Source organism: Manis pentadactyla, chromosome 13 (assembly GCF_030020395.1).
Source record: "Manis pentadactyla isolate mManPen7 chromosome 13, mManPen7.hap1, whole genome shotgun sequence".
NCBI classification, from domain to species: Eukaryota; Metazoa; Chordata; class Mammalia; order Pholidota; family Manidae; genus Manis; species Manis pentadactyla.
The window spans coordinates 14,062,441-14,085,573 of record NC_080031.1 but is presented as its reverse complement, the minus strand read 5'-3'; the positions used below and the strand labels follow the sequence as shown (position 1 = coordinate 14,085,573).

General features: G+C 44.0%; 1 protein-coding gene across 3 annotated transcripts in view; it reads left to right on the top strand.

Annotated features, from left to right (window-relative positions):
- The window catches only part of ETS1 (ETS proto-oncogene 1, transcription factor), a 125,091-nt gene that overhangs the window by 19,140 nt on the left and 82,818 nt on the right, over positions 1-23,133 (top strand). For all 3 annotated transcript variants that reach the window (XM_057491036.1, XM_057491038.1, XM_057491039.1), the window contains one exon: positions 6,669-6,813. In XM_057491036.1, coding sequence (XP_057347019.1) covers positions 6,669-6,813 — 145 coding nt within the window. The remainder of the gene's footprint in view (positions 1-6,668; positions 6,814-23,133) is intronic.

The following is a 23,133-nucleotide window of genomic DNA, read 5'->3' as shown; positions in this document are numbered from 1 at the left end:
CCTGTCAGGCCCGCCCTTTCACCAAGGCCCAAGCCCATTACTCTTATTGTTTTAAAAAGAATTTCCTGGCCTTGAGACTAAAATTAAAAGTCCCCTTTGAGAGTTTCCTCTTTTGTCTGTTCCTGCCCCTCCTGGCGGCTGCCCCGCCCTTCCCCCCACCTCCTCCTGGGCAGCAGCCTCAGGAGGGCTTGGCACTGAGGGAGGGAGCATTTCTGTTGGCTCCGCCCCTCCCTCCCCTCAGGGGGCAGGGCAGGTGTGCCCTCCTGCAGCACAGGGACCCCAGTGTCCCTCCAAAGGCCAGGTGCCCTCTACCCAAACGGTTTCCTTGACATTGCCAGTAGCGCCCTCCAGGGCATGCTGGACTGCAGGGACAGGAGGTGCTGGCTCATCTAGCATCTTCGGAGGAGGGTGAAGCCCAGACTTGACTAGGAGTCTGCAGGGTTGTTCAGCCCGGTGATGGGGTGAAAGGTTTTAAGCTGAGAAACTGACCATTTATTGCACAAACTTTTACTGAGCACCTACCAGACAAGAGCCCCTAGAGCTGTTCAATAGCCAGGTGCTCCCTAAGCTTCCCTTTCTCTACTGAGAAACGGGGAATTCCCTAAAATCAGCGTATGAGCCTCGTTTGAGGGAAGAATTCAACAATATAAAGCTTTCATAAATTTTAAGAGGGTATCATGTATCCTGAATCCAAATCATGACTGACAACTTCTGGCTCTGTAGGCTTCTGCACCCTGGGGTGTCTGTCTGTCAGATGAAGATTGTCAGTTATGAGGTTAGGGGGAAAGAATGTGAATGGAGCAGCAGAAGGGGGCTTCAAGCTGGAAAAGAACTTGGGGATCATTGAGGTCACCACCTTCCCCAGGAAGCAGAAGCTTAAAGAGGTTAAGTGACCGGCTGGAGGTTCCCCAGCTCCCCAGGGGCAGAGCAGGACCTGAATCCAGGCTCCCAGATTTCCAGGCTTCTGTCTTCCTGCTAGAGCACATTGGCATCCATGACATTCCTGGAATAACACAGTTATCCGAGGGCTGGGGGATGGCACACCACTGTGCCCGCCCATCCAGTGTTAACGCAGCTTTGCCTCTGGTGTAAAGAAAATGTTTTTTAAGCAGCAGCATTTAGAAATATTTATTGTGTATTATATGTCAATGGCCCTGCACTAAGATCAGACCCTAGGATTCTGAAGTCAATCAAAGAAAAGACAGATTTGCTCCCACAGAGTTTTGCACTGACACACAGGATAGTGAGGAGGGTGTTAAAAAGCAAACACCTGGACATTTAAGGCTGCTTGACTAAAGACCGAAATACACTTGACAAATAGATCTCACATACGCTTGTAGACACGCAGACTCCATGTGTTTGTGATTCAGTGTTGTTAAAGTACTCCCCTATTCTCTCTTTTTCAATCTTGGGGGGTAGGAGAGAGGCAGAGAGAAGGAAGTATCTGAGCGAAGCCTCTGGCTGAGAGACTGGCAGGGCTGGGTAGCAAAGGTGAGGAGACACTCAGACGGACAGACGCATGTGTGGAGGGAAGCCGGAGGCCCTGGTTCGGAAGCATGGAGGAGGGGCTGGGGAGAGGTAATGGCCTGGCTGAGACCTTACTTGGCGGGCGAGCAGAGGGGGTCAGCGGTGCTGGTGGCGGTTGGGGCCGGCTCGCTGTTACAGAAGAGCAGGGATAAGCCTGTGTCCACTACCCTAATAGCTTCCAAGTTTCGGCAGCTTCATTTCATTCCTTTCCAGGATCAGAGAGGCAAAGCATTTAGGCTGTGTCCTCTGATGGCCTCTGAGGGGACAGCGAGAGTGGTGGGGTTCCCTAGGTGGCCGTTGCTGTGGGTGACAAAGCAGAGCAAAGATGTGTGCTTTCCTGAGATGCCTGGGGGACCCAGCCCCTCCAGGGCTGCCTGGCCACCACCCTCTTCTTAGCAGCCGCTTGCTAACCACCCTTGTTCCGAAGCTCTGCCCTTGGCTTCTGAGACATTCTGCACTTTTCTGTGTTTCCTCCTATGTCTTCTTGGTTGTTTTCTCCCCTCATTTCTCCTCTTCACTGTAGGTAATTTCCAGACCCAGTTTTGATCCTTTCTCTTTTGGGACTAACTGCCATTTTTCTTGAATCTGCACTCTGAGTAGATCCTTCCTGCTCCAAGATCTAATTCCACCTTTCCTGGATTCTCCCATCAGGCACCCCCACCAGGGACCCCACCAAGGGGCGCTGCCATCCCCCCATCTGGATGCAACCCAAAGTGAAATGGGCCCCCACCCCCCCGAGTTACGTCCTTACACTGTTTTCATTCACTGTGTTTAAAGCAAGCGACCTCAGCGTTGTCTTGGGCTCTTGGACCCCCCCTCTTTCCTTTCTTCCCGGCAGTCCTAAAATCTTGCTGATTCTTCCTTTCCAACACCTTAAATTTCTTGTTTCCTCTTCTCCTCTGCACTCATGGCCCCAAATCCAACTCTGTCTTCACAACTGGACTCCTGCCCAGCATGGGAACCCCGGGACTCGAGTGAGACACTCACATGGAGCCAAAACATCAGGGGCCCCCCAAAGCAGTAGTCAAGCTAATGACACCTTAAGGGAATATTTTGAAACATCCAAATTAATGCAAAAGTCACTATAAACAATAAAGACTTTAAATACATTTAGGGTTAATAGAACTGGCTTTCCCTTTGTGCCTCAGTCTCCAATATGGCTCTGCGCCTGCTACCACTGGTGTCAGCTCCTCCCCCCAGCTCCTGCCCCACCAGTCCACCAGTCCCACTTAACACAGCTAAAGGAGCCTTTCTAGAGCATCCTGTTGCACAGGTCACTTCCTCTAATGTGACCTTGGAAGCCTTTCTCCTGAAGCCGAATCCCTGTCTGGTATTCATGACCCTTAACACTGGGATCTTGCCCAGTCCCTCCCGCTTTACTCTGTACCAGTTATCCTACATCACAAGCCTGCTCACTGCCCAGGAGCACACTTTCCCCTCACACCTGTCACCACCTTTATCCCTATGGCACCTCTGTCCATCTTTCTCATCCTTCCCTACACAGCAGTATGTATATTAAGGGTCTCATCTTCTTTGGCTCTCTACGTCCATCACCAAAAGTTGAGGCTACATCTTACTCAGCCTTTCAGTTATTACCTTACTTGGCTTCCTCCAGGATGTTGTACCTGCTGCTCCCCTCCCCTTGCATATGGGTACTTAACCCTGTCTCAGCCCCTCACAGCAACTTCCTGTTTACTTGTCAATATGCTCCTAAGGGTAAAGTTCGTTTCTTGCTCATACTGTATTCTTAGTCTCCAACAGGATACTTGGCATAGACCAGGTGCATGGTATATTCCATGAGCACTTCATGAGTGCTCGTTGCTGCCATCCATCTACACCTACCATGGGACAGCAGACACCCTTCTTGAGCACCGTGTACTGGAGCCACACAGGATTTGTGGTGCACATGTAAGAGAGAAGACAGTCTGAAATCAAACAGGCCTGTTTAGAATTCTATGTCCACTTTTTTATTAGCTACGTGGACTTTGGAAATTTACATGCTCTCTTAAAGCCTCAGTTTGCTCTTCTGTAAAGTGGAGATAAAAATCCTAATCTTGTACCGCTGTGACTCTTAAATGCAACCATCACTGCACAATGCTTAGCACACCAAGTGGTATAGAGGAGGTGTGCAATGCATGTTAGTTCCCTTCAGTGATTACCTGTGGGATACTGTGTGAGGGCCTTTCAGGGGGTTTCCTTAAAACTGTGATGGGGACTGGAAGTGTGCCTTGCATCTCATGAGCTTACCTGCAATTGCAACCAGGAAAACATGTCAACCGAGAGACTCAGACTTGTTTTGGGTGGTGCCCTTTGAAAGCAATGAGCTGGGGGGCTGTGTTGTCCATATACCTGACCTGTTAATAACCTGCTTCTCTCTCCCCAACGGAGACAGTTTCGTAATGAATTGGAACTAGCTGTGTGGTTCTCTTGAGTAAAAATGTTCTTTTCATATTGTATAAAATAGGGGTTCAGTCAGTTTGTGAAACGTCTAATAAGCAGGCAGGGGTCTAGATAAAAAGAATCATGCTGCTCCCAGGAGCCTCCACTAGCAAAGGTGTTTGGGGCTCATGGTAGGCTTGGTGCCTATCTCCTGCTCCTTAAGCACAGTGTCCTCTGGCTCCACTGAGAACAGCCAGAGTGGCAAGGCAATAATGCATCTTAAAAATAGAGTTCCACTCATAAAATAATCGGTGAACTATCCCTAACAACAAAGAGCCTGGGTCGGGGGCAGGAGAGACGCCAAGGAGAAGGCCCACCAGTAAACTCAGGCTGATGTGGCCTGTGGTTGTTGATTGAAGGCTTCAAGGTGACTCACTGTACAGCTATGTCATTGCTCAGGTCCGGAGCCTCACTGCTTTATCCCTAACCCTGCAACCTCTCCTCTGCCTTCTATCTCTTTCCTGCACGTTGCATCCAGACCATTTTCCTGCAATACTTTTTTGCATGCTTCCCTTTGCCTCCAGTGACCTTTCCTTAGCAGAGAAAGCATACACTTTCAAACCTGGAAGAGGGTCTCCTCAGGTTTCCACCACCTTATCAGGGCCTGTAACGAACTACCCACTACCTACTCACAAGGATCCTACTTGTACAACCTACTGCCATCTTACAAGGAGCTTCTGGTTTAGGCAAATCATGCCCATACTGTCCCAAAAGAAGACAGGGCTGGACAATGTAGAGTTCCCCTTCATACCATTTAGAATCAACAGGTTTTCCCTCAAGACCCTATTCCTATAGCTCTGAGGCTTGACATTGAATTTTGAGAAAGACTCTAGAGAAATATGAAAAGGTGGAGTTTGATATTGAGAACACACAGCTATCTAGAAAGTGCTTTTCAAATGGACGCCATTGCAAAGTATTATCGAAACCTACTTTTCCTTGGGAATTCAAAAGAAAACCTTAGTGTCGTTGCTTCGGGAACTTACAATATTAAATACAATGCCAGCTAGAGGGTTCTAAGCCAGAATTGAAGGCATATTTTTGACGGAAGCTCAGTAGATTGTTCTTGACAGTGATTTCTCTGAACCTCTTGGTTCCAAACACAAGTAGCTAGCAGAGGTACCTCTTCCTCTTCATTCTCGTGCTTCTCCCAGCATGCCCTGCTACAGTCAAGGTAACTCCATTCAGTCCCCGGGGGTGTCATTACATTGTCAGTACCTTTATTCCAGCTGGAAGATGAATTGCCCCAAAGTCAAATTCATCCATTCCAAGTTTGATTGGTTTATTGAATATTATGGAAAATATGGCCCAAAGTACTGTGCACAAAGCACCTTCTATAGCTTGGGTCTGGTTGTCATTGTTCTCTGCACCAATATACTCTCTTATGTTATTTTTACTGAGCTTAAGTGAACGGACAATTGCAAAATGTGGAATAGAGTGCAGAGTGATCGAATCTATGATAATGGTGTACTGCAGCTCAAGGGATGTAAGGGTTAGCAAGCTACTCTTTAGGGATGAGAATAGCCCCTGAGGAGTTACATTTAATAATTAATGCCTTAACATCAATAAATTTAATCATATCACATTCTAGCTAAGTTTAATTATCTTAATAGAGGTTTTTCTTAAAGGTGGAGGGTCCATAGAGGAGAAAAAGAATATATATAAGGAAAAAAGAAAAGTAGAGGATGGGTCATTGTAGACTCCTAAACTCAGAAAATCTCTTTTCTATGAATCTGCTGCTTCTTGTTTTGTGTCTTAATTTTTAACCCTCTTGCCTAATTCCAGGAATGTTAGGCATTTCTTATTAAAATAATACCTACCTTAATTAGACTTTGCATACATGATTTATTAATGCATTTTATATACTGTAATTTCACTGCAAGCATTTCATATTTTATTTTATTTATTTATAAATAATTTTCTTACATATAGTATGTCAACTAATCCTTTACCATATGGGGTAGGTATTGTTATTCCCATCTTAGAATTGAGTAAACTGAGGTTTAGATAAAGAAACAGGCTTAGGTCCCCCATTGGTAAGTGGTGGAACCAGGATTTGAATCTGTGTCTACCTGGCTTCAAAGAACAGGGTCTTAAACACTACAAAACATGGCCTCCCACTTCGGACATCTGTCTTCCTTAGAGAGTACTGGGAGGATACTATATTTTATGAATTTCATAAAACTGATAAGAAATGAGCACAAGTCTCCAGATACTGGGAGAAACAGTATCACTAAAACCTAGGCACATTGATTAACTGAAAAATGATGTAGGTCCATTTTGTTTCTCCTTTGGTATCTGTTACCTACTGGTTCTGTGATATTGGAATGTCATGTAAGAAAACCTTTCATGGTGTTTTTACAGAATAAAATAACATACAAAACTAAAAGCCAGAATTGTATAAAGATGACAAAGACTCTGTCTTGCTCTTAACCATGGTTCCTTATTTGAAAATAAGAAAAGGTAGTCCTCAATTGCTTGAAGAAATGGATGAAACAAATATATACATAGTTTAAGTCAGAAACCCTGCTCACTGCCTGTGTCTTTTTTTGGGGAGGGGGTGATTAATAGATGGTTCTATTCTGTTATCATCTATGGATGATTTCTATTTATACATAGCTGGATGATATGAAGTCATTGGTCCATGAGAGCTAAACTATAGAAATTTTGCTCTTGATGTATTTCCTTTTTTTCTCTGGCCACAGAGGCAGGGACCTATCAATTCTTATGAAGATCCTCGGATCGCCTGTGGTTTCCAGTCCAGTTATTACCCACAAAGAGCTTGCTACCGCTTCTGGGATGAGATGGCTACTCAGGAAGTTCCTACTGGTCTTGAACACTGTGGCTCAGGTAGGAACATAAACAAAGGCTGAGAATGAGGACAGAGTTGAAGGACAAATGGGGATTTGATGAGGGCTGCATTCTCTGAAATAACAGCCGCCATGGCTTATGTGGGTACGAGATGCTATTGTTCTCTGGTGGAAAGTCCCAGGCCGTCTTGATAAGTTTGAGTTACTTTATTTTCTAAGGACAGGAAGGCTAAACTCTAGGAATGTGCCGAAGAGAGGTTACTTCAGGTCTGCAATTTATAAATCTGTCTAGTGTGCATTTCCTCAGCTTGCCTGTTGACAAAGCACCTAGAAGTTTTGCCGTCATAGAGTATGAGCTGTGTAAATGGAGGGTGTGCGAATTAGCCTTTTCTTTCCACTGTTCTCTGTCCTCTGCTTGTGACCACCTGTGTCTGGCTTCTTTTCCCTCCTACCCTCTGTCTCTCAGCAGCATTCCCTTCACTCCTGACTCGTTGGGCACAGTGCTGACCCCTGGGGAAGGCATCACGCTCCGCTAGAGAACTAACGGACCCGTGCTCCCAAAGACCCTAGAAGTTCCAAGTCCTTACTTCCCTTCTGTTTTGCAGGAGTCACTGTTTCTCACAGATTCCATTTGTCTTTGTTTACCTGCTAGCTTTTTTTGTTTGTTTGTTTTTAATACAGAATATAAAACTTGAAGTTGGGGATTCTGAATGAGACCAAGTTATGAAAATAAATCCAAATTCCAAAAAAAGCCAGTTAAAATCTGTGTTTTCTCCCAGGATGAATTCAGAGCATAAGAAATTTCATTTCTATCATGTTTTGAAAGTATGTAATTCCGAGGAATTCCATAGGGGGAAAGCCATGGAAACGAAATGCCCCTTTTTTGTTCAGTGTCTCTTTATCACATAAAATTATACAGTAAACTACTTTTGTAATAGTGGTGAAATAAAAGAAATATTTACTTTTTTTCCCCACGCTTTGTCTTTGGCCAGAAATGTACACAGAGGTACAGAGCAAGAAGGAGTTGTCCTTGATGGGGCTTGGGGAAGGCATGGGAGTTGCTTTCCAATTGCTTAGCTCTTCCTCTAGGGCAAAATGAAATCAATTCCTCTGCTCAAAATTCTCTTGACTCAATAGCCATTTTGACCTTTGAAGAATTCTTCGGCACTGCCCTGGATTTCAAACACCATAACATTAATGTTGTTACTTTCTGCTTGGTATCTCAGTTCCTCCCAGGAATAAACACAAATGTCTCAGCTAGCTATCCATGTCAAGAGGAGGCAGGGAAGATTCGGCACCTGTTTACAGGTTACACTTAAGGACTTAAAATTTCAAGAAATGAAAAAAGTAATCCTTTAAAATTAGATCTCATTAGTATCAGCAAAAGGTCAGAATAGTTATATTTGTCTGATTTTTGAAACCTATTAATGCCACTTGGCTCAAGTCTTGTCTCTCCCAGTGTAACAGAGGTTGAAGCTACCAGTTACCTTGACACTTGCAGCTGTTGGTAGTGCTTCTGTGTGCTACAAGTTACATCTTACTAATAACTGAGGTCACCTCCATACACGCCCATAGCCTTAAGATCAGAATGTCTCTTCTTTGCAGCAGAAAGACACGGTCCTCCTCTTTCTTTGCTCAGAGGTACATAAATTCCCAGGTGGAGGTGACTTTTCATTCTCCTCCTTGTCAGGATTCGCAAAGGCAAAAGAGTTATTTCAGGGCCAATGAGACAGTGGCTGTGATGCATGTGAAGAACCTCTTAGGATGAAGCTGCTTTAAAATGCAAGGACTAACAGCAGGGCAATACCACCCTCTTCCTATAGTCTATCTTATCGTTGCTAGAAGGAAGCTGGGGTCACCCAGACTAGTGGTTTGGGGGTAGGATGGGAGGATGGGGACACATAACAACCAGTTCTAAAATGATCTGGGTTGTCATCAGCTGCAGCTCAGAAATGCTAGAAATCCGCCATGGGGGAGGGTTGCCTTGGTGGCAAAGGCAATGTCTGTAGTTCCATCTGTCCTAGGCTTCCTCTGATGGAAATATCTGGCAAGATCCCTGAGCTCTTCCAGCTCCTTTGCCTTTGCACTGTCCAGATGAAGGAGATGCAACATTATTTCCGGGCTGTGGTCCAGCCTCCCATGATGGGCGTCCTTTGGAAGGAGGCCGTGGGGTTAAGGGGAAGGGAGATGAAGACACGGACCAGCCAATGATTTCTCCAGCTGCAGTGCATTTCCTTGGAGATGTGTGGAGTAAGAAGAAAGAGAGAAAAAAATACTCTACATTTTTTCATCTTCTTTTATCCTATTTATAACTTCAGCTTCCTTCCCGTCCTCCGTCTCAGGGCCACTCCCCACCCCCGCTCCCATCTCACGTTTTGTGCTCTAGAAGGGATGAATGAACTTCTTTTCCAAGTACTACGCATCTCTCAGTGCCTGGAATGCCCGACAGGAGGGGCCGTGGAGGACTGGGTAGTCCCCTTAGTCTGAATGTGGTCCCTATTTAGAAAGGGACAGAGGTGAGGAGGAGGAGGGGGGATGCAGGAAGGGAGAGCATAACACTGGAAGAAAGCGTGAGCCGGGGAGAGCCTTAGCAGGTGACTGGGAGCCGATGCTCAGTAACCAGGATGAGTCCAGACCTGGGTACAACAGAACAGACGGTAAAAGAGATGCTGGGGAAGGAAGAAGAGGTGTGTGAAAAAGGAAGTAAAGGTGGGCGGTAGCAGAGAGGTGGAGAATAATGGGTAGAGAAAATGAAAGATGAATGAGAAGGGGAAAGGAAGGGGAGCCTGGAAAAAGACGAGGTGAGAAGGGGAGGGGAAGATGACATGCAAGAGAAGAGCAGATGAATCTGAGGACATTAACTCCGTGGCTATAAAGGGAAGGCACATTTGCATGCGACTGCCTGTGCAGCTGTACATGTCTTCATGACAATCTTGTAGTCATCATTTTCTTTCATTCCTACCTCCTCCTCTGTCCGCCCTTCTCCCCCCTCCTCCCTATCAGCCTGGAGCCATTAGCAAGAGCCAATGGGATGGAGAGCCGGTGTTCTGCATGAATGAATAGCCCTTTCTGTCTCAGCTTCTCAGCATCCCTCTGTCAGGGCGTCCTGTGAATCAATGGAGCCCCTTACACAAGACAGAGCTGAAATGTCTGTTACTGTTTATAGTGTTACTGGAGGGGAGCCACTGACCCTGCCTCCTCTCTGTTCCTGTCTCCCAACCTCAGCCCCTTCTCTCAATCATCATAGCAAGAATCATTTTTTTAGGCCAGTCTCTTGCTCCTTGTCTCTAAGAACTCACTAGCATTTCACTGCCATGAACTATTACAACTAGTTCCTTTCCACAGCCCCATTGAAAAGGGATAGAGTAGATGGAAAACCATTTTTAGATAGAGGCAGCGAGTTGAGAGTGGTGCCAGACCAGCTGGAGCCACGCAATGCCTGTTTCCCATTGAGAATGAGAAAACTGACATCAGAAACCCAACTGATCACCCAGATCACAAGACTACAGTCCATCCCATCCACTGACAGCTGTCCATACTTGATTTTAACCTCATAGTTAGGATGATTATGAATGATGGTCGTGTTATCATAAAAATGATGCCTATGTGGCACCCTTCCAGAGCAAAACACTATCAAATTGTTTTTCACTTAAGGGATGGATTTGTCTTGAATGGGCCAAACTTATGGATATGATGTCATAACCAAACTTAACTTTCACAAAATAGTTGCTTAGAGCTGGAAAGCAGTTTGCAACTACAGAACACAGTAAACCCAACTGAACTGCCTGGAAATGAACCTTTTGTCTCATTACCGTGGTCCTTGTTTGAGAAGCAATACTTTTTTTCCTTCTCCTACAATGCCATTTGGTATGTTTTTGGTTACTGAACATAGTAAAAAGCTCATCTACCCATATTCAAAGCCTACCCTTCACTTCTCATTCTTCATGAGATAAGAGGTATATATATATGTACTTCAGTTTCCTCATCTGCAGCAGTAGTTTTCAAAGTGTGTTAGTCACCTGGTGGGCTTCTTCAAACACAGGTTGGGGGTGGAGGGTCCTATCCCCATGGTTTCTGATTCAGTCTGTCTAGGGTAAGACTCAAGAATTTGCATTTCTTACAAGTTTTCAGATGGTGCTGCTATTGCTGGTCCAGAGACCACACTTTGAAAACTACTAGGTTAATATATATAAAGCTTAAGTCGGTGCTGTCACTTAGTAAGCATGATAAGAATGTTTGCTATTATAACTCATTATCCTGAAGTGCTTAGGAGTCCAAAAATGGCTGGGTATCCCTGAGTCAGAAAGCAATCCACTGATTGGTTGAACACTGCTGGTGACCAGAGCCACGTACTGGAAACAGAAGATAAATGGTGAAAAGGGGAGATTCATACCTGTTTCTGAGCAACTTTTTATTCAAGTGTGTATGTGAGAATACCTTTATAGGATGGAAGAAATGGTTCTTACATGAAATATTACCCTTATTTATGAGCTAAAGGTTGGCAATATAAATGTGTGATTTTGGTTTCACTATTTAAAATTCAAAATCAATTTACCAGGAAAATGGTGGAAATAAAGAATGTCTTTCCAAATGAACTTTGGAAGTTCAAGTGGAAGAGATATTGAGAGTCCAAGTCCATTGTTTCTCCTGTGGCTTTCTCAGACGGCCAGGCGGCTGGGAGAGATCAAGCCCCGCCCAGTGTTTGGAAAGGTCTCTATCCACAACCAGGTGGGAAGTTTCAGTGGGAAAACAGACGCCTCCAATTTGGCTTTTAAGTGTTGAGAACACGGAGGGGATGCCAGAGAGACCTGTTAAATGGAGATTCACCTTGCTCTGAAATGTTTATTCTCATAGCAGGTTTGTTCTTTCAACTAACCATCTCAGATGTCCCTGGGGTTTGAAAAAACAGTATTTTAACCTTTATCTGCTGCACATCTCTGCTCTTTCCTCATTCAGGGTGTGTTTTCCTTTTCTAGAGGACCTGTTTCAGTTTCTTTGTTCTTCAAACAGTTCTAACCCTGTGTGTGTGTATGTGTTTCTGGGGTGTTGTAATGGGCACTATTCCACTCGGGGAAAACTGTGACCTTCTCAGATTCTGACGTGATAGTTGCGGCATTTGGGAAGGAGGAAGCTGCAAGCCCGTCTCAGGTTTTGGCCGTTCACAGAAGGCTGTGGTTGGGGCCCAGCTGCTCTGGCAAGCTACTGCCCGGGGACTAAGGGAAGCTTGATGCAGGAACACCCTCTCCCCACCCACATCCCATGTCCCAGAGGGCCAGAGGTTGAAGGAGGAAACGCTGGAGGAATGAGAAGCAGGATCTGCCTCGCCAAGCAGTGCATTAGGAAGAGAATCCATACGGAGAACACCCCTCCTGTGTCTCGCTGTATCACTGTGTTCTTCTCTTCCTGAGATTGCCACGAATGCCTGGCCCCCTTCTCCGTAACTGAAGGACATGCTTCTGGCTGTGGACTGAATTTGCTCCTATTTAGCAATGTGACAGGGCCTCCTTTCTACTCCCACCTCCTGCTCCCTTGGTAGCTTTTGAGCCTGCACCGTTTCATATTCAGTTTACAAGACCTTTCAGTGTCAGTTTTTGAGTTTAAGCAGAGGGGTGTTGAGTCCAAGCAAAGGGTTTAGTGTGGAATGGTGATGAGAGCAAGGACACGCCTGGGGTATTTTCCCGCCCCTTGCAGGGGGGTACTTACACTTACTTCAAAGCAGCCTTGTGCCCATCAAGCAGACTAGTGCACTAACAGGTCATGGCCCGGAGCAGGTGAGCACGGAGTGCTACATTCCTCCTTCCTTTCAGCCTGACTCGAGTGTGAATTTGAGCCAAAGAAACTGGACCACCCAACCCTTACCCAAATGAGTCTTGCCCACTCTCATCCTGCCCAAGGCTAATATTCTAAAACATGCTAGCATTGCCCGTCTCTGAGCCTCATTTTACCAGTGAAAGAAGGAAACCAGGTGTTAGGGACCAGAGACCCCTCTCTCTCTCTCTCTCTCTTTCTCTCTCTCTCGTGGGGAACTCAGTCAGAGGGTGGGCATTCTGCTGGCCGCCCTCCGATTCGCCGCTTCTCAAAAATCCTAGGAAGTAACAGCATTGCTCTGGAAATCCCAGGGGGCAGGGGAGAAAAAAAAAAAAAAGTTCTCCTAACTTGTTCAAACCACAAATATTTGGGCCGAGTTGGGAAAAGGTCCCTGGGGCACCGAGTTCTTATTTGATTCAAGCAGTTTGACCCCTCCCCTGGACCTCCGGGAGCGGGGGCTGGGGAGTGGGATGCGCGCCTGGCGTCAGCCTGCTCTGCGCCCCGGCGGCCCGCGGGCCGGACTGCTGCGCACCGGGGCGGGGGGCCGAGCTTGGGGGCCGAGCGGAGGCCAGAGCGGGGATCCTGGGGGGGGGGGGGGCGTGTGGGAGCTGCGGCCGCTGGAGGAGCGGCCGGCGGGAGAGCGCGGGGGTGGGGGACGCGCAGAGCCGGCCTGTTTTTCCCAGTGTCTGGCCGCGGAGAGACTTCGTCTCTCTCCAGATGTTCGCAGTGTTTATAGCGGCTGAAGCAGGAGCCCCGACTCCCTCGTTAATACGTTTCTTTCCTGCACTGCAGCCAGGGGTCTCAGCCTGAGCCTGCAGCTGGAGAGGCCTGCCGGGGGAGGGCCCGGGGAAGGCGCCCCGCCTCTGCGTCCCGCACCCCGCACCCCGTCTCCCTCCTCTGCAGTCTCCCAAAATACACGAGCACACAAAAAGAAAAACACCAGCAGATTTTTTATTTCAGAGAGTAAACACTTGGGCCGTGGGGGTCTGGAGGTTATGGGAAAAGAGGAAACCATCAGGCTAATCAGGCAGGCACACACTTCCCCTGCTGAAATAAAACAGAAAGCATTGCTCCGCGGGGCGGGCAGGTTAACCCCGGCGCTGCCAGCGGCGTGGGCGCGGGCCCAGCCGGCCGGGGTGGGGCTGCCGCCACGCGGGTTTTAGATCCGGATCCTGGCCGCGAGCGGAGGAGAGAGGAGTCGACTGCCCTCTGGGCCTGGCCTGACTGCCTCCCATTCCGCGTGCTGGCCCATCCGCCCCCAGCAGCGCTTTAGGAAGAGACGGTTGGAACAAGAGATTCTGGGCTTAGATTTAGTTTTGCAAGAGGTTGGAGGGAGTTCTAGATTGGTTGGGGAGATGGAGAGAGAGGTGAGGGGGAGTAACGCTCTGCGCCGCGCACGTGCGGACCGGGACGCACCCTTCAGACGCTAGTAGGAGCTTTCTTGGGGCTGATCTGGGTTAACGTTTTAGCCCTGCCGCCTACCCCCTCTTCAAACACAGCCGAATCACCGACCCCTTCTGAGCCTCAGTTTCCTCATTTGTAATAGAAAGGTGCCCTACCGCACAGAATTGTGGTGAGGAGCACAAAACAATACTGGGTGTTGAAATGGCAGGCAGGCACCAAAGCATGGTTGCCAATTCATGAGTTAATAGATGATACTGACCAGCGGCCTCTCTCCCCCCCTTCCCACTTTTCCTCCCTTCCTTGCCTTCTTCCTTCCTTTCCCTATTAAATGCCTTCAGCCTCTATCTTCATTCGACCCCACCTTGCTGCCTGTCTGGAGAGCATAAATATCTCATGGACCAAAAGTCATAGGTCAAACATGAGACCTAATTGCGCTCTGAGAGAAATCACCTTTCCACTGATAGATAGGGCAACCTTTGGCTCTCTGCGAGGCCGCCGGTGTGCGTGGTCCTTCAGCTTTCCGTTCACAGCCCCTGTATCATGATGGCCATCCCCTCCCCACATCACTTTTTTTTAAAGTAGGGTGTGCTTCTCCCACTCGATTTCTGAACATCCCAATTAGATTCACTCATGACCCCCAAGGAAATGTTTGATTCTTTGGGATTTTCTTGCTCTTTAAGAAAACAGACTTTTGAAACTTCTGTTCACCTTGCAGGTGGCATTAAAAATCAGGTACAAAGCTCCTCATTTCTGAAGTTGTTTTACCAGTGTTTCTCAGCAAGTCTGAGGAGACTCACTGAAGTTTGAGATACAGAGACACCAATGATCAAATACCTCCAAAATCAGCGTTCTAGCTGACTTTCCATTTGTCACTTGCTTTCCTATCTGCTTCATACAGTTTTCAAAGTCAATCCTGACAACTTTGTGCCAACTCCAGATTCTCATGGAGCAGGGGTGCTTGACCCAGATAAGTCTCAGAAATAGGTGAACCCTCTGAAATTGTGTGCAAGGATTTTTCTAAGTCTGTAGCTTGCTTCTGATTCTCAAAGTGGTCCAGGAGTCCCAAAAGGTTAAGAACTACTGCCCCAAGGGAAACGGGGTCTCTGTACCTGTAGCACCTGCGTGTTGCACTCACTATGCCGGGCATAGTTGTAGGAGTAAATTGAACTTAGATACCTACATCAGTTTCCTTCCTGTCAATCCCTTCTCTCTGCTCTAGTCAGTCCCAAGAATGTATTTTAATCTGGGAGCTGTTTCCATACCCCTGTCTGGGAGACTCTGGGCTTTGAAGTCTTGCCTGAAGTCCAGCCACATCTCTGCTTTTTCTTTTCAACATCTTTTGTTTCAGGTTTTTCAGGATGATCCCTCCAAGGTTGGGGTGGGCTCACTTTGGGCCACTTCTGAGCTCCAGAGGAAAGTCGCTGTGATCTGCTTCTCACAGCCTTGCCAGTGAACAATGGAGTTCCCCAGCACTGCTATCTCATGCTGGGCGGAAAAGGAATGGTAGAAAAGATGCTCTGAAGCAGGCCAGAAGTCCAGAGCTAACACTCTCTGGCAGCAATGTATACAGAAATAACTAGAGCACATAAGCCTCTTAGAAAATTGCCTCTTACTTAGCCCACCTTTGGAGTCCTAGCCCTCATTCTTATCTTTAGCTTCTCTGGGAACCACGAATTGTTATATCACTGCCACAAACTAACTTAGGCAAGTGGAGACCATTTTCAGAAGTCTCAGATCTTGCCGGACAGCTCACCCCACCCTGGATCAGCTACTTAAAACTGCCCAGTGACATCTTAGCATTTCCTTCTTTGGTCATTACAGATGGATATTCTTAACTGAGAGAGCTTAGGGCTTGCATCCCGTGGATGGGTTGAATATTGGGTTTTGTAATGGCAGTGGCTGAAATGCCTGTGGTCTGTTCCTGGAAAGTTGAATAAAGATTGGAAAGAACAGAAAAGTTGTGTTTGCCTCAACCGTATCTGAAATACGCATTTCATCAGTACTTTGTGCTTTGAAAAAGTCTGAGTTTCAAGTTCCTGGACAAAACCAACCTGTCATGATGCAAATTCGTCTGACTTTGAGTGGGTTTATTTTCAACATGGTTCAGATCCCTCCGAATTTCCATGTAGATTTCCGTGCTTATCTCTATTTCTTGTCACTTCTCTACAAATCAATAAAAAGAAATTAAGGCTATAGAGTAAAAATAGTTCATATCTCATCCTTCAATTTTAAATAATCTTATTATAGAAAGTCCAAGAGAAGGGCTTCCTTCTTTCTAGAACAGCTTGAGAGGTGGAGTAATTGCTGTTCATTTAACGCTTTCTATGTGCTGATGAACGCATATATGGTGGAATCTTTTACTATTATAATATTCCCAGATGGGTGATGTTATTCCCATTATGTAGATGAGATGAACAAGGCTTAGGTAAATTCACTTCCCCAAAGAAGTTGAACTGTAATTCTGGGCAGTAGGCAGAGGGTCTGTTTAGCTGGGACCTCTTCCATAGCCCATGGCCTTCACCAATGCACAGCCTTGGCCTGCCCGAACCGTTTGTAAGGTCTTCGTTGTTGCCTCATCCCTACAGGCTGCTGTCCATCATATAGGATAAGAGTATAAGCTTTCCTGGTTTTCCCACAAATCAGAGACCTATGAAAATCTGCTGGAGATGGAATAGGGCAAATGAACCTCTGTGGCCTATCTTTTGGACCTTTTCTCCAGTTTCTTTTGGTCCAACATTGGTTATTTAAGGGCCTGAAAGGAACTCAGCAAATTGCCAGGCTGCTTCATAGAATGGGTCTTCCTTTGTTCTGGGCATTCCCTTAGGGTCAGTTACCCAAGTATTGCCCTCCCTTTGCCCCCTTACTCCTTCTCCACCAGCTAGTCCTGTGAGCAGACAGAGCTGCTGAGCAAGACTAAATGCTAAGAAGTTTCTGGAAGGTTATACCCTTGAAGCTCTCCACAGTGTACACAGCACGTGCTGAAGTTTACACAGACTTCTCAGACCTCTGAATAGAGAGACTAATTGTGGGGAAGCTGCCTTTCAGCACACAGGATGGGCTGTTCTCTGTGGGTTTTACTATCAAAAGGCTTTTAAAAGTGCAGTGTAGCCATTGTTGAATATTTCACAATGAATTAAATACCATTTCTCTCCTCGCAGCTGTTCCATGTGAGTGAGCGTAGAGTGATTTTTTTTTTTTCCTGGCAGAAGCCGTCTGCTGTATAAACCTAAGCGCTGGGGTAATGAGATTATTTGTGTGCGAATTCTTTAGGAAAAGCATTTCTTTATTTTAAACTCAATGTGATGCCTGGCTGCTGCTCTGGAGACGGGAGAGCGAGCGAGCCTTGGAAGAGAATAGAATTGAAATGTCTCTGAGCACAAATGGGAAAAGGCAGGGGTGAGGGGTGAGGGATGTGGCTTCTAGCCACAGCACATTTATCCACATTTCCCCTGGGCTGTCGGCATCTCTCAGCCCTAGTGACTGGGCTATGGAGGAGGGAAATTCCATATTCTTTTTTTTTTTTTTAGTAAACAATTAATCACTTTTCCATCTCCCTTTTCAAATTCCTTCCTGGTCTCATGAGTTTTTGTGTTTTGCTGTCCATGTATTTTTATACCAAAGAGCATTTACAAACTTTAAATTGTCAAATATACAGATAAACAGCTTTCTTAGAACATTTAGGTAGGTTTCTGCGATTAGGACATATTGGACCTTACAGGTGCTATGCCCAGTAAGTGCTGTACCAAGTACCCACTCATCTCCCCTGGATTAAATTACTTTTCCTCTTCACATTTTTCATTGCCTTTCGTAGAAATTGAACTTCAGGTAAGCACTGAGTTGGAACTAAATATAAAACCAATTAAGATTAAGTACTGTGGAGCCTTCACTGTTCTTAAAGTATCATTGGGAGTTACCATCTGTTCTTTAGATCCATTGAAGACTAAGAAAAAGATGGGAATAAATGGGAGAAGAGGGATTTAAATTAGCTATGGTGAAATTCAACTCTGAAATCCATTATTCAAGGAGTTTGTGAAATTGCCTCTCCCCTCAAATAACTTTCAGGATATTTTAGGAGTTGTTTAAATAATTTTTATTAGCCTTCTACTTCTATCACATTAGACATAAATGTCAAAACCTTTTAAGGGAACTTTAGGGGGATGTTTTAGGAGATTATCAAGTGGGAAAGAGCAGGTCAGGTATGAAAAGAAAGCTACAGACTTTGGGAATAATCTTTCACTTCGGCCTCTCTGCAAGTGAGGCAAAAAGAGGTCTCAGCTAGGCAGGCTGATAGGGAAACTCAACCAGGGAGATTTGGGGGAAAAGGTAGAAAATTTGCAATGTAATTCTGCTATTGATCACTTACTCTTTGCACTTCCCATCTCCCAGTGTCTATGGCAGAGTGGGCAGGCGGAAATTCTTCCCTCCCTGTAACAAAAGTGAAAGATCTGCTGGAAAGGCAACAGAGAATCTATGCAGTTTGGTTGCTTTAAAACACATTATTACTCCCCTCTTCCTGGCTGTCTACTAGTACTTTACCATGTGTATGATAAAGTGCATATGCCATGTTTTGTTTATTATTTTAAATAATTATTATAAAAATAATATGGCTCTTAAAGAAAATTTGTAAATCACAGAATAGTTAGAGGAGGAAATGGCAGTTTTGTCCCATTAGTTACTGGTTAACTTCATTGAAGTCTCGTCCATGGATTTTTTTCTGTGAATAGTTCATTGGATATCACAAAGTTATCTCAAAGTTGGATTTGAGATCACCACTTTCTCTCTGGCCACTGTAACCTATTCTTGACCTCTTCCTGTCTTGGTGAGTGTCCAGTTATCTCCCAATCACTAGGTTAGAAAACTGGTAGGTTTTATTGACTCCCTCCTTTCTGCCTTAACCGTTGTGTTGGATAAGGTTCTTTTTGTTTGCAAGTGCCAGAAATCTGGCTCAACTAGCTTAAGTTTAAGTGGGAATTTATTGTCTTACAGAACTGAGATGTCTAGGGAAAGAGTCCAACTGGGAGGCTGTAGGAAATCGAATAGTCTTGTCAAGTCCTTTTTACACCCCTCTCTCCCTGCTCCTCTCCCCTCTTCCCTCTCCTCCCCCTCCCCTCCTCTCTTCCTAGCCCACTCCTTTACTTTAGTAGAGGAAGGGAGGTGGGAAGGGTCTATACTGGAAGAAGAGGGAAAACTAGGGACAGAAAAGCAGTAGATGATTACCATATCATTGTCTTTATTTGGCCATAAGTCCTGTTAATTTTTCTTCTAAATATGTCTTGAATATATAACATCTTCTCTGTTATTATCTTCAGTACCTTAGTTCAGGCCTCAGTTGCATTCCCCAAGTATTGGGACTACCTGTATTAAAGAGATGATCACAGTTGCAATCACTGATATGTCTCTTTCCTGTTGGCCTGTATGCACCTTTGTCCTATCATGCTCCTAGTAACCAGCAGACTGCCTGAATTGGCATAGATGCTCAGTTAAGATATGTTGGATAAATAAACCAGAGTTCTTAAATTGATCTGTAAGGGTGATTGTGATAACCACCCAGATTTTTAAACAATCAAGAAGTTACTGGGCTAACATCCAAAATATATGAAGAACTCACATGACTCAACACCAAGAAAACAAATAATCCAATTAAAAAATGGGCAGATGACCTGAATGGACACTTTTCCAAAGAAGACATACAAACAGCCAATGTGCAGGTTCCTCAAAAGCTAAAAATAGAAATACCATACAACCTAGTAATTCCCCTTCTAGGAATTTACCCAAAGAAAATAAAATCTCTGATTCAAAAAGATATGTACATATATGAACATGGAATGCTCTCCAGAATAGATCACTTATTAGGACACAAAAAAAGCCTCAATAAATTAAAAAAGATTGAAGTTGTATCAAACATATTTTAACTTCACAGTGGTATGAAAACAGAAACAAATTACATGAAATAACCCCACAACACATGGTGGCTAAACAATATGTTTCTAAATAATCAATGGATCAATGAACAAATCAAAGAAAAAATCTAGCAATACATGGAGACAAATGAAAACAAAAATACAATGGTTCAAAATATGTGGGATGCCACAAAAGTGGTTCTAAGAAGGAAGTATACAGCAATACAGGCCTACCTCAAGAAGTAAGAACAATCCCAAACAAACAGTCTAAGCTCACAACTAAGAAACTAGAAAAATAAGAACAAATGAAACCCAAAGTTAGTAGAAGGAGGGACCTAATCAAGACCAGAGCAGAAATAAATAAAATGAAAAAGAATAAAACAATAGAAAGAAAATCAGTGAAACCAAGAGTGGTTCCTTGAGAAGATAAACAAAATAGACAAACCTCTAGCCAGACTTACCAAGAAAAAGAGAGAACACAAATAAAAATAATCAGAAATGAAAAAGGAATAGTTAAACTGACACCACAGAAATACAAAGAATTGTTATTCTATGAAAAATTATGCAACAAATAAATTGGACAAGTGAGAAGAAATGGACAAATTCCTAGAAAAGTACAACCTTCCAAGACTGACCAAGAAAGAAACAGAAAATCTGAAAAAACCAATTATGAAGTTGATGAAACTGAATTGGTGATAAAAAAAACTCCCAACAAACAAAATTCCAGACCCAGATGGCTTCACAGCTGAATTCTACCAAACATTTAAAAGAGAGCTAATACCCATACTTCTTAAAGTATTCCAATTAGTAGAAGAGGAAGGAATACTTCTGGACTCATTGTATGAGGTCAGCATCACTCTAAAACCAAAACCAGACCAAGATACTACAAGAAAAGAAAATTATAGACCAATATTCCTGATGACCATAGATGCAAAAATCCTCAACAAAATTACAAACCAAATTAAAAAATACATCAAAAGGATCATCCATCATGACCAAGTGGGATTTATTCCAGGAATGGAAAGATGGTACAATATTTGTGAATCAATCAGTGTAATTTGACACCACATTAACAAAAGGGGGATGAAAACTACATGATCATCTCAATAGATGCTGAAAAAGCATTTAACAAAATTCAAGATCCATTTATGATAAAAACTGTCAAAAAAATGGGTATAGAGGGAAAGTACCTCAACATAATAAAGAGTGTGTACAACAAACCTACAGCTAACACCATACTCAATTGTGAAAAGCTGAAAGTTTTTCCTCTGAGATCAGGAACAAGATAAAGATGTCTACTCTCACCACTTTTATTCAACATAGTGGTGGATGTCCTAGCCATGGCAATCAGATACAACAAAGAGATAAAAGGCATCCAGATTGGTAAGGAAGAAGTGAAACTGTCACTATTTGCAGATACATGATATTATATTATATATAAAAAAACCTAAAGACTCCACCAAAAGACTATTAGAACTAATAACTTGATTCAGCAAAATTGCAGGATACAAAATTAATACACAGAAATTGGTTGTATTCCCATACAAATAATGAACTAGCAGAACGAGAAATCAGGAAAACAATTCCACTTAACTATTGTATCAAAAAGAAAAACCTAGGAATAAATCTAACCAAGGAGGTGAAAGACCTGTACTCTGAAAACAATAAGACACTCATAAGAGAAATTAAAGAAGACACCAATAAATAGAAATCCATACCATGCTCATGGATAGGGAAAATTAATATTGTTAAAATGTCCATCCTTCCTGAAGCAATTTACAGATTCAGTGCAATTTATATCAAAATACCAATGGCATTTTTCGATGAACCAGAGCAGGTAATCCTAAAATTCATATGGAATCACAAAAGACCCTGAATAGCCAAAGGAATCCTGAGAAGAACAAAGCTGGGAAGAATTTCACCCTCTGATTTCAAGCTATACAACAAAGCTATAGTAGTAAAAACAGAATAGTACTGGCACAACACACCTATAGCTCAACAGAACGGAATAGAGAGCTCAGATATAAACCCACACATATATGGTCAATTAATATATGATAAAGGAGCCAGTGGGGAAAAGACAGTCTCTTCAATAACTGATGTTGAGAAAACTAGACAGCTATATGCAAGATAATAAAACTGGATTACTATCTAACCCCATACACAAATGTAAACTCAAAATGTTTCAAAAATCTAAATGTAAGATATGAAACCATACAACTCTTAGGAGAAAACAGGCAAAAATCTCTTGAACTTAAGCACAAGCTATTTTTTTCTGGACACGTCTCCCTGGGCAAGGGAAACAAAATAAAAAATGAACAAGTGGGACTAATCAAACTAAAAAGCTTTTATATAGCAAAGGAAACCTTCAGCAGAACAGAAAGGCAACCTAGATTAAGGGAGAATATATTTGTAAGTGATTTATCTGATAAGAGGTTAACATCCAGAATATTTAAAGAACTCACATGCTTCAACACCAAAACCACAAATAACCTGATTAAAAAATGGGTGGAACAGAGAAGACAAGTAGGGACTCTATAGCGTCTTACTATGTTGATGGAGAGTAACCGTAATGGGGTATGTGGGGGGCACTTGATAATATGGGCGAATGTAGTAACCACAATGTTTCTCATGTGAAACCTTCATAAGATTGTCTATCAATGACACCTTAATTTAAAAAAATGGGTGGAAGACCTGAACAGACATTTTTCTAAAGAAGAAATACAGATGGACAACAGGCACATGAAAAGATGCTCCACATCCCTAAGCAACAGGAAAATGCAAATCAAAACCACAAAGAGATATCACTTTATACCAGCTAGAATGGTCACTATTGAAAGGGCAAGAAGTAGCAAGTATGGGTGAGGATGTGGATAAAAGGGAACCTTCATACACAGTTGGTGGGAAGGTAAATTGGTGCAGCCACTGTGGAAAGCAGTATGGAGATTACTCAAAAACTAAAAATAGAAATACCATATGAACCAGTAATTCCACTTCTAGGAATTTACCCAAAGAAAACAAAATCCCTGATATGAAAATATATATGCACATCTATGTCTATCACCTCACCTCATTATTTACAATAGCCAAGATATGGAAGCAACCTAAGATATTTTCATGGACACCAAAGTGTCCATCAGTAGATGAATCGATAAACATGATGTGGTACATATACACAATGGAATATTATTTAGCCATAAAAAATTCCTGCCGCTTGTGACAACATGGTTGGATCTAGAGGGTATTAT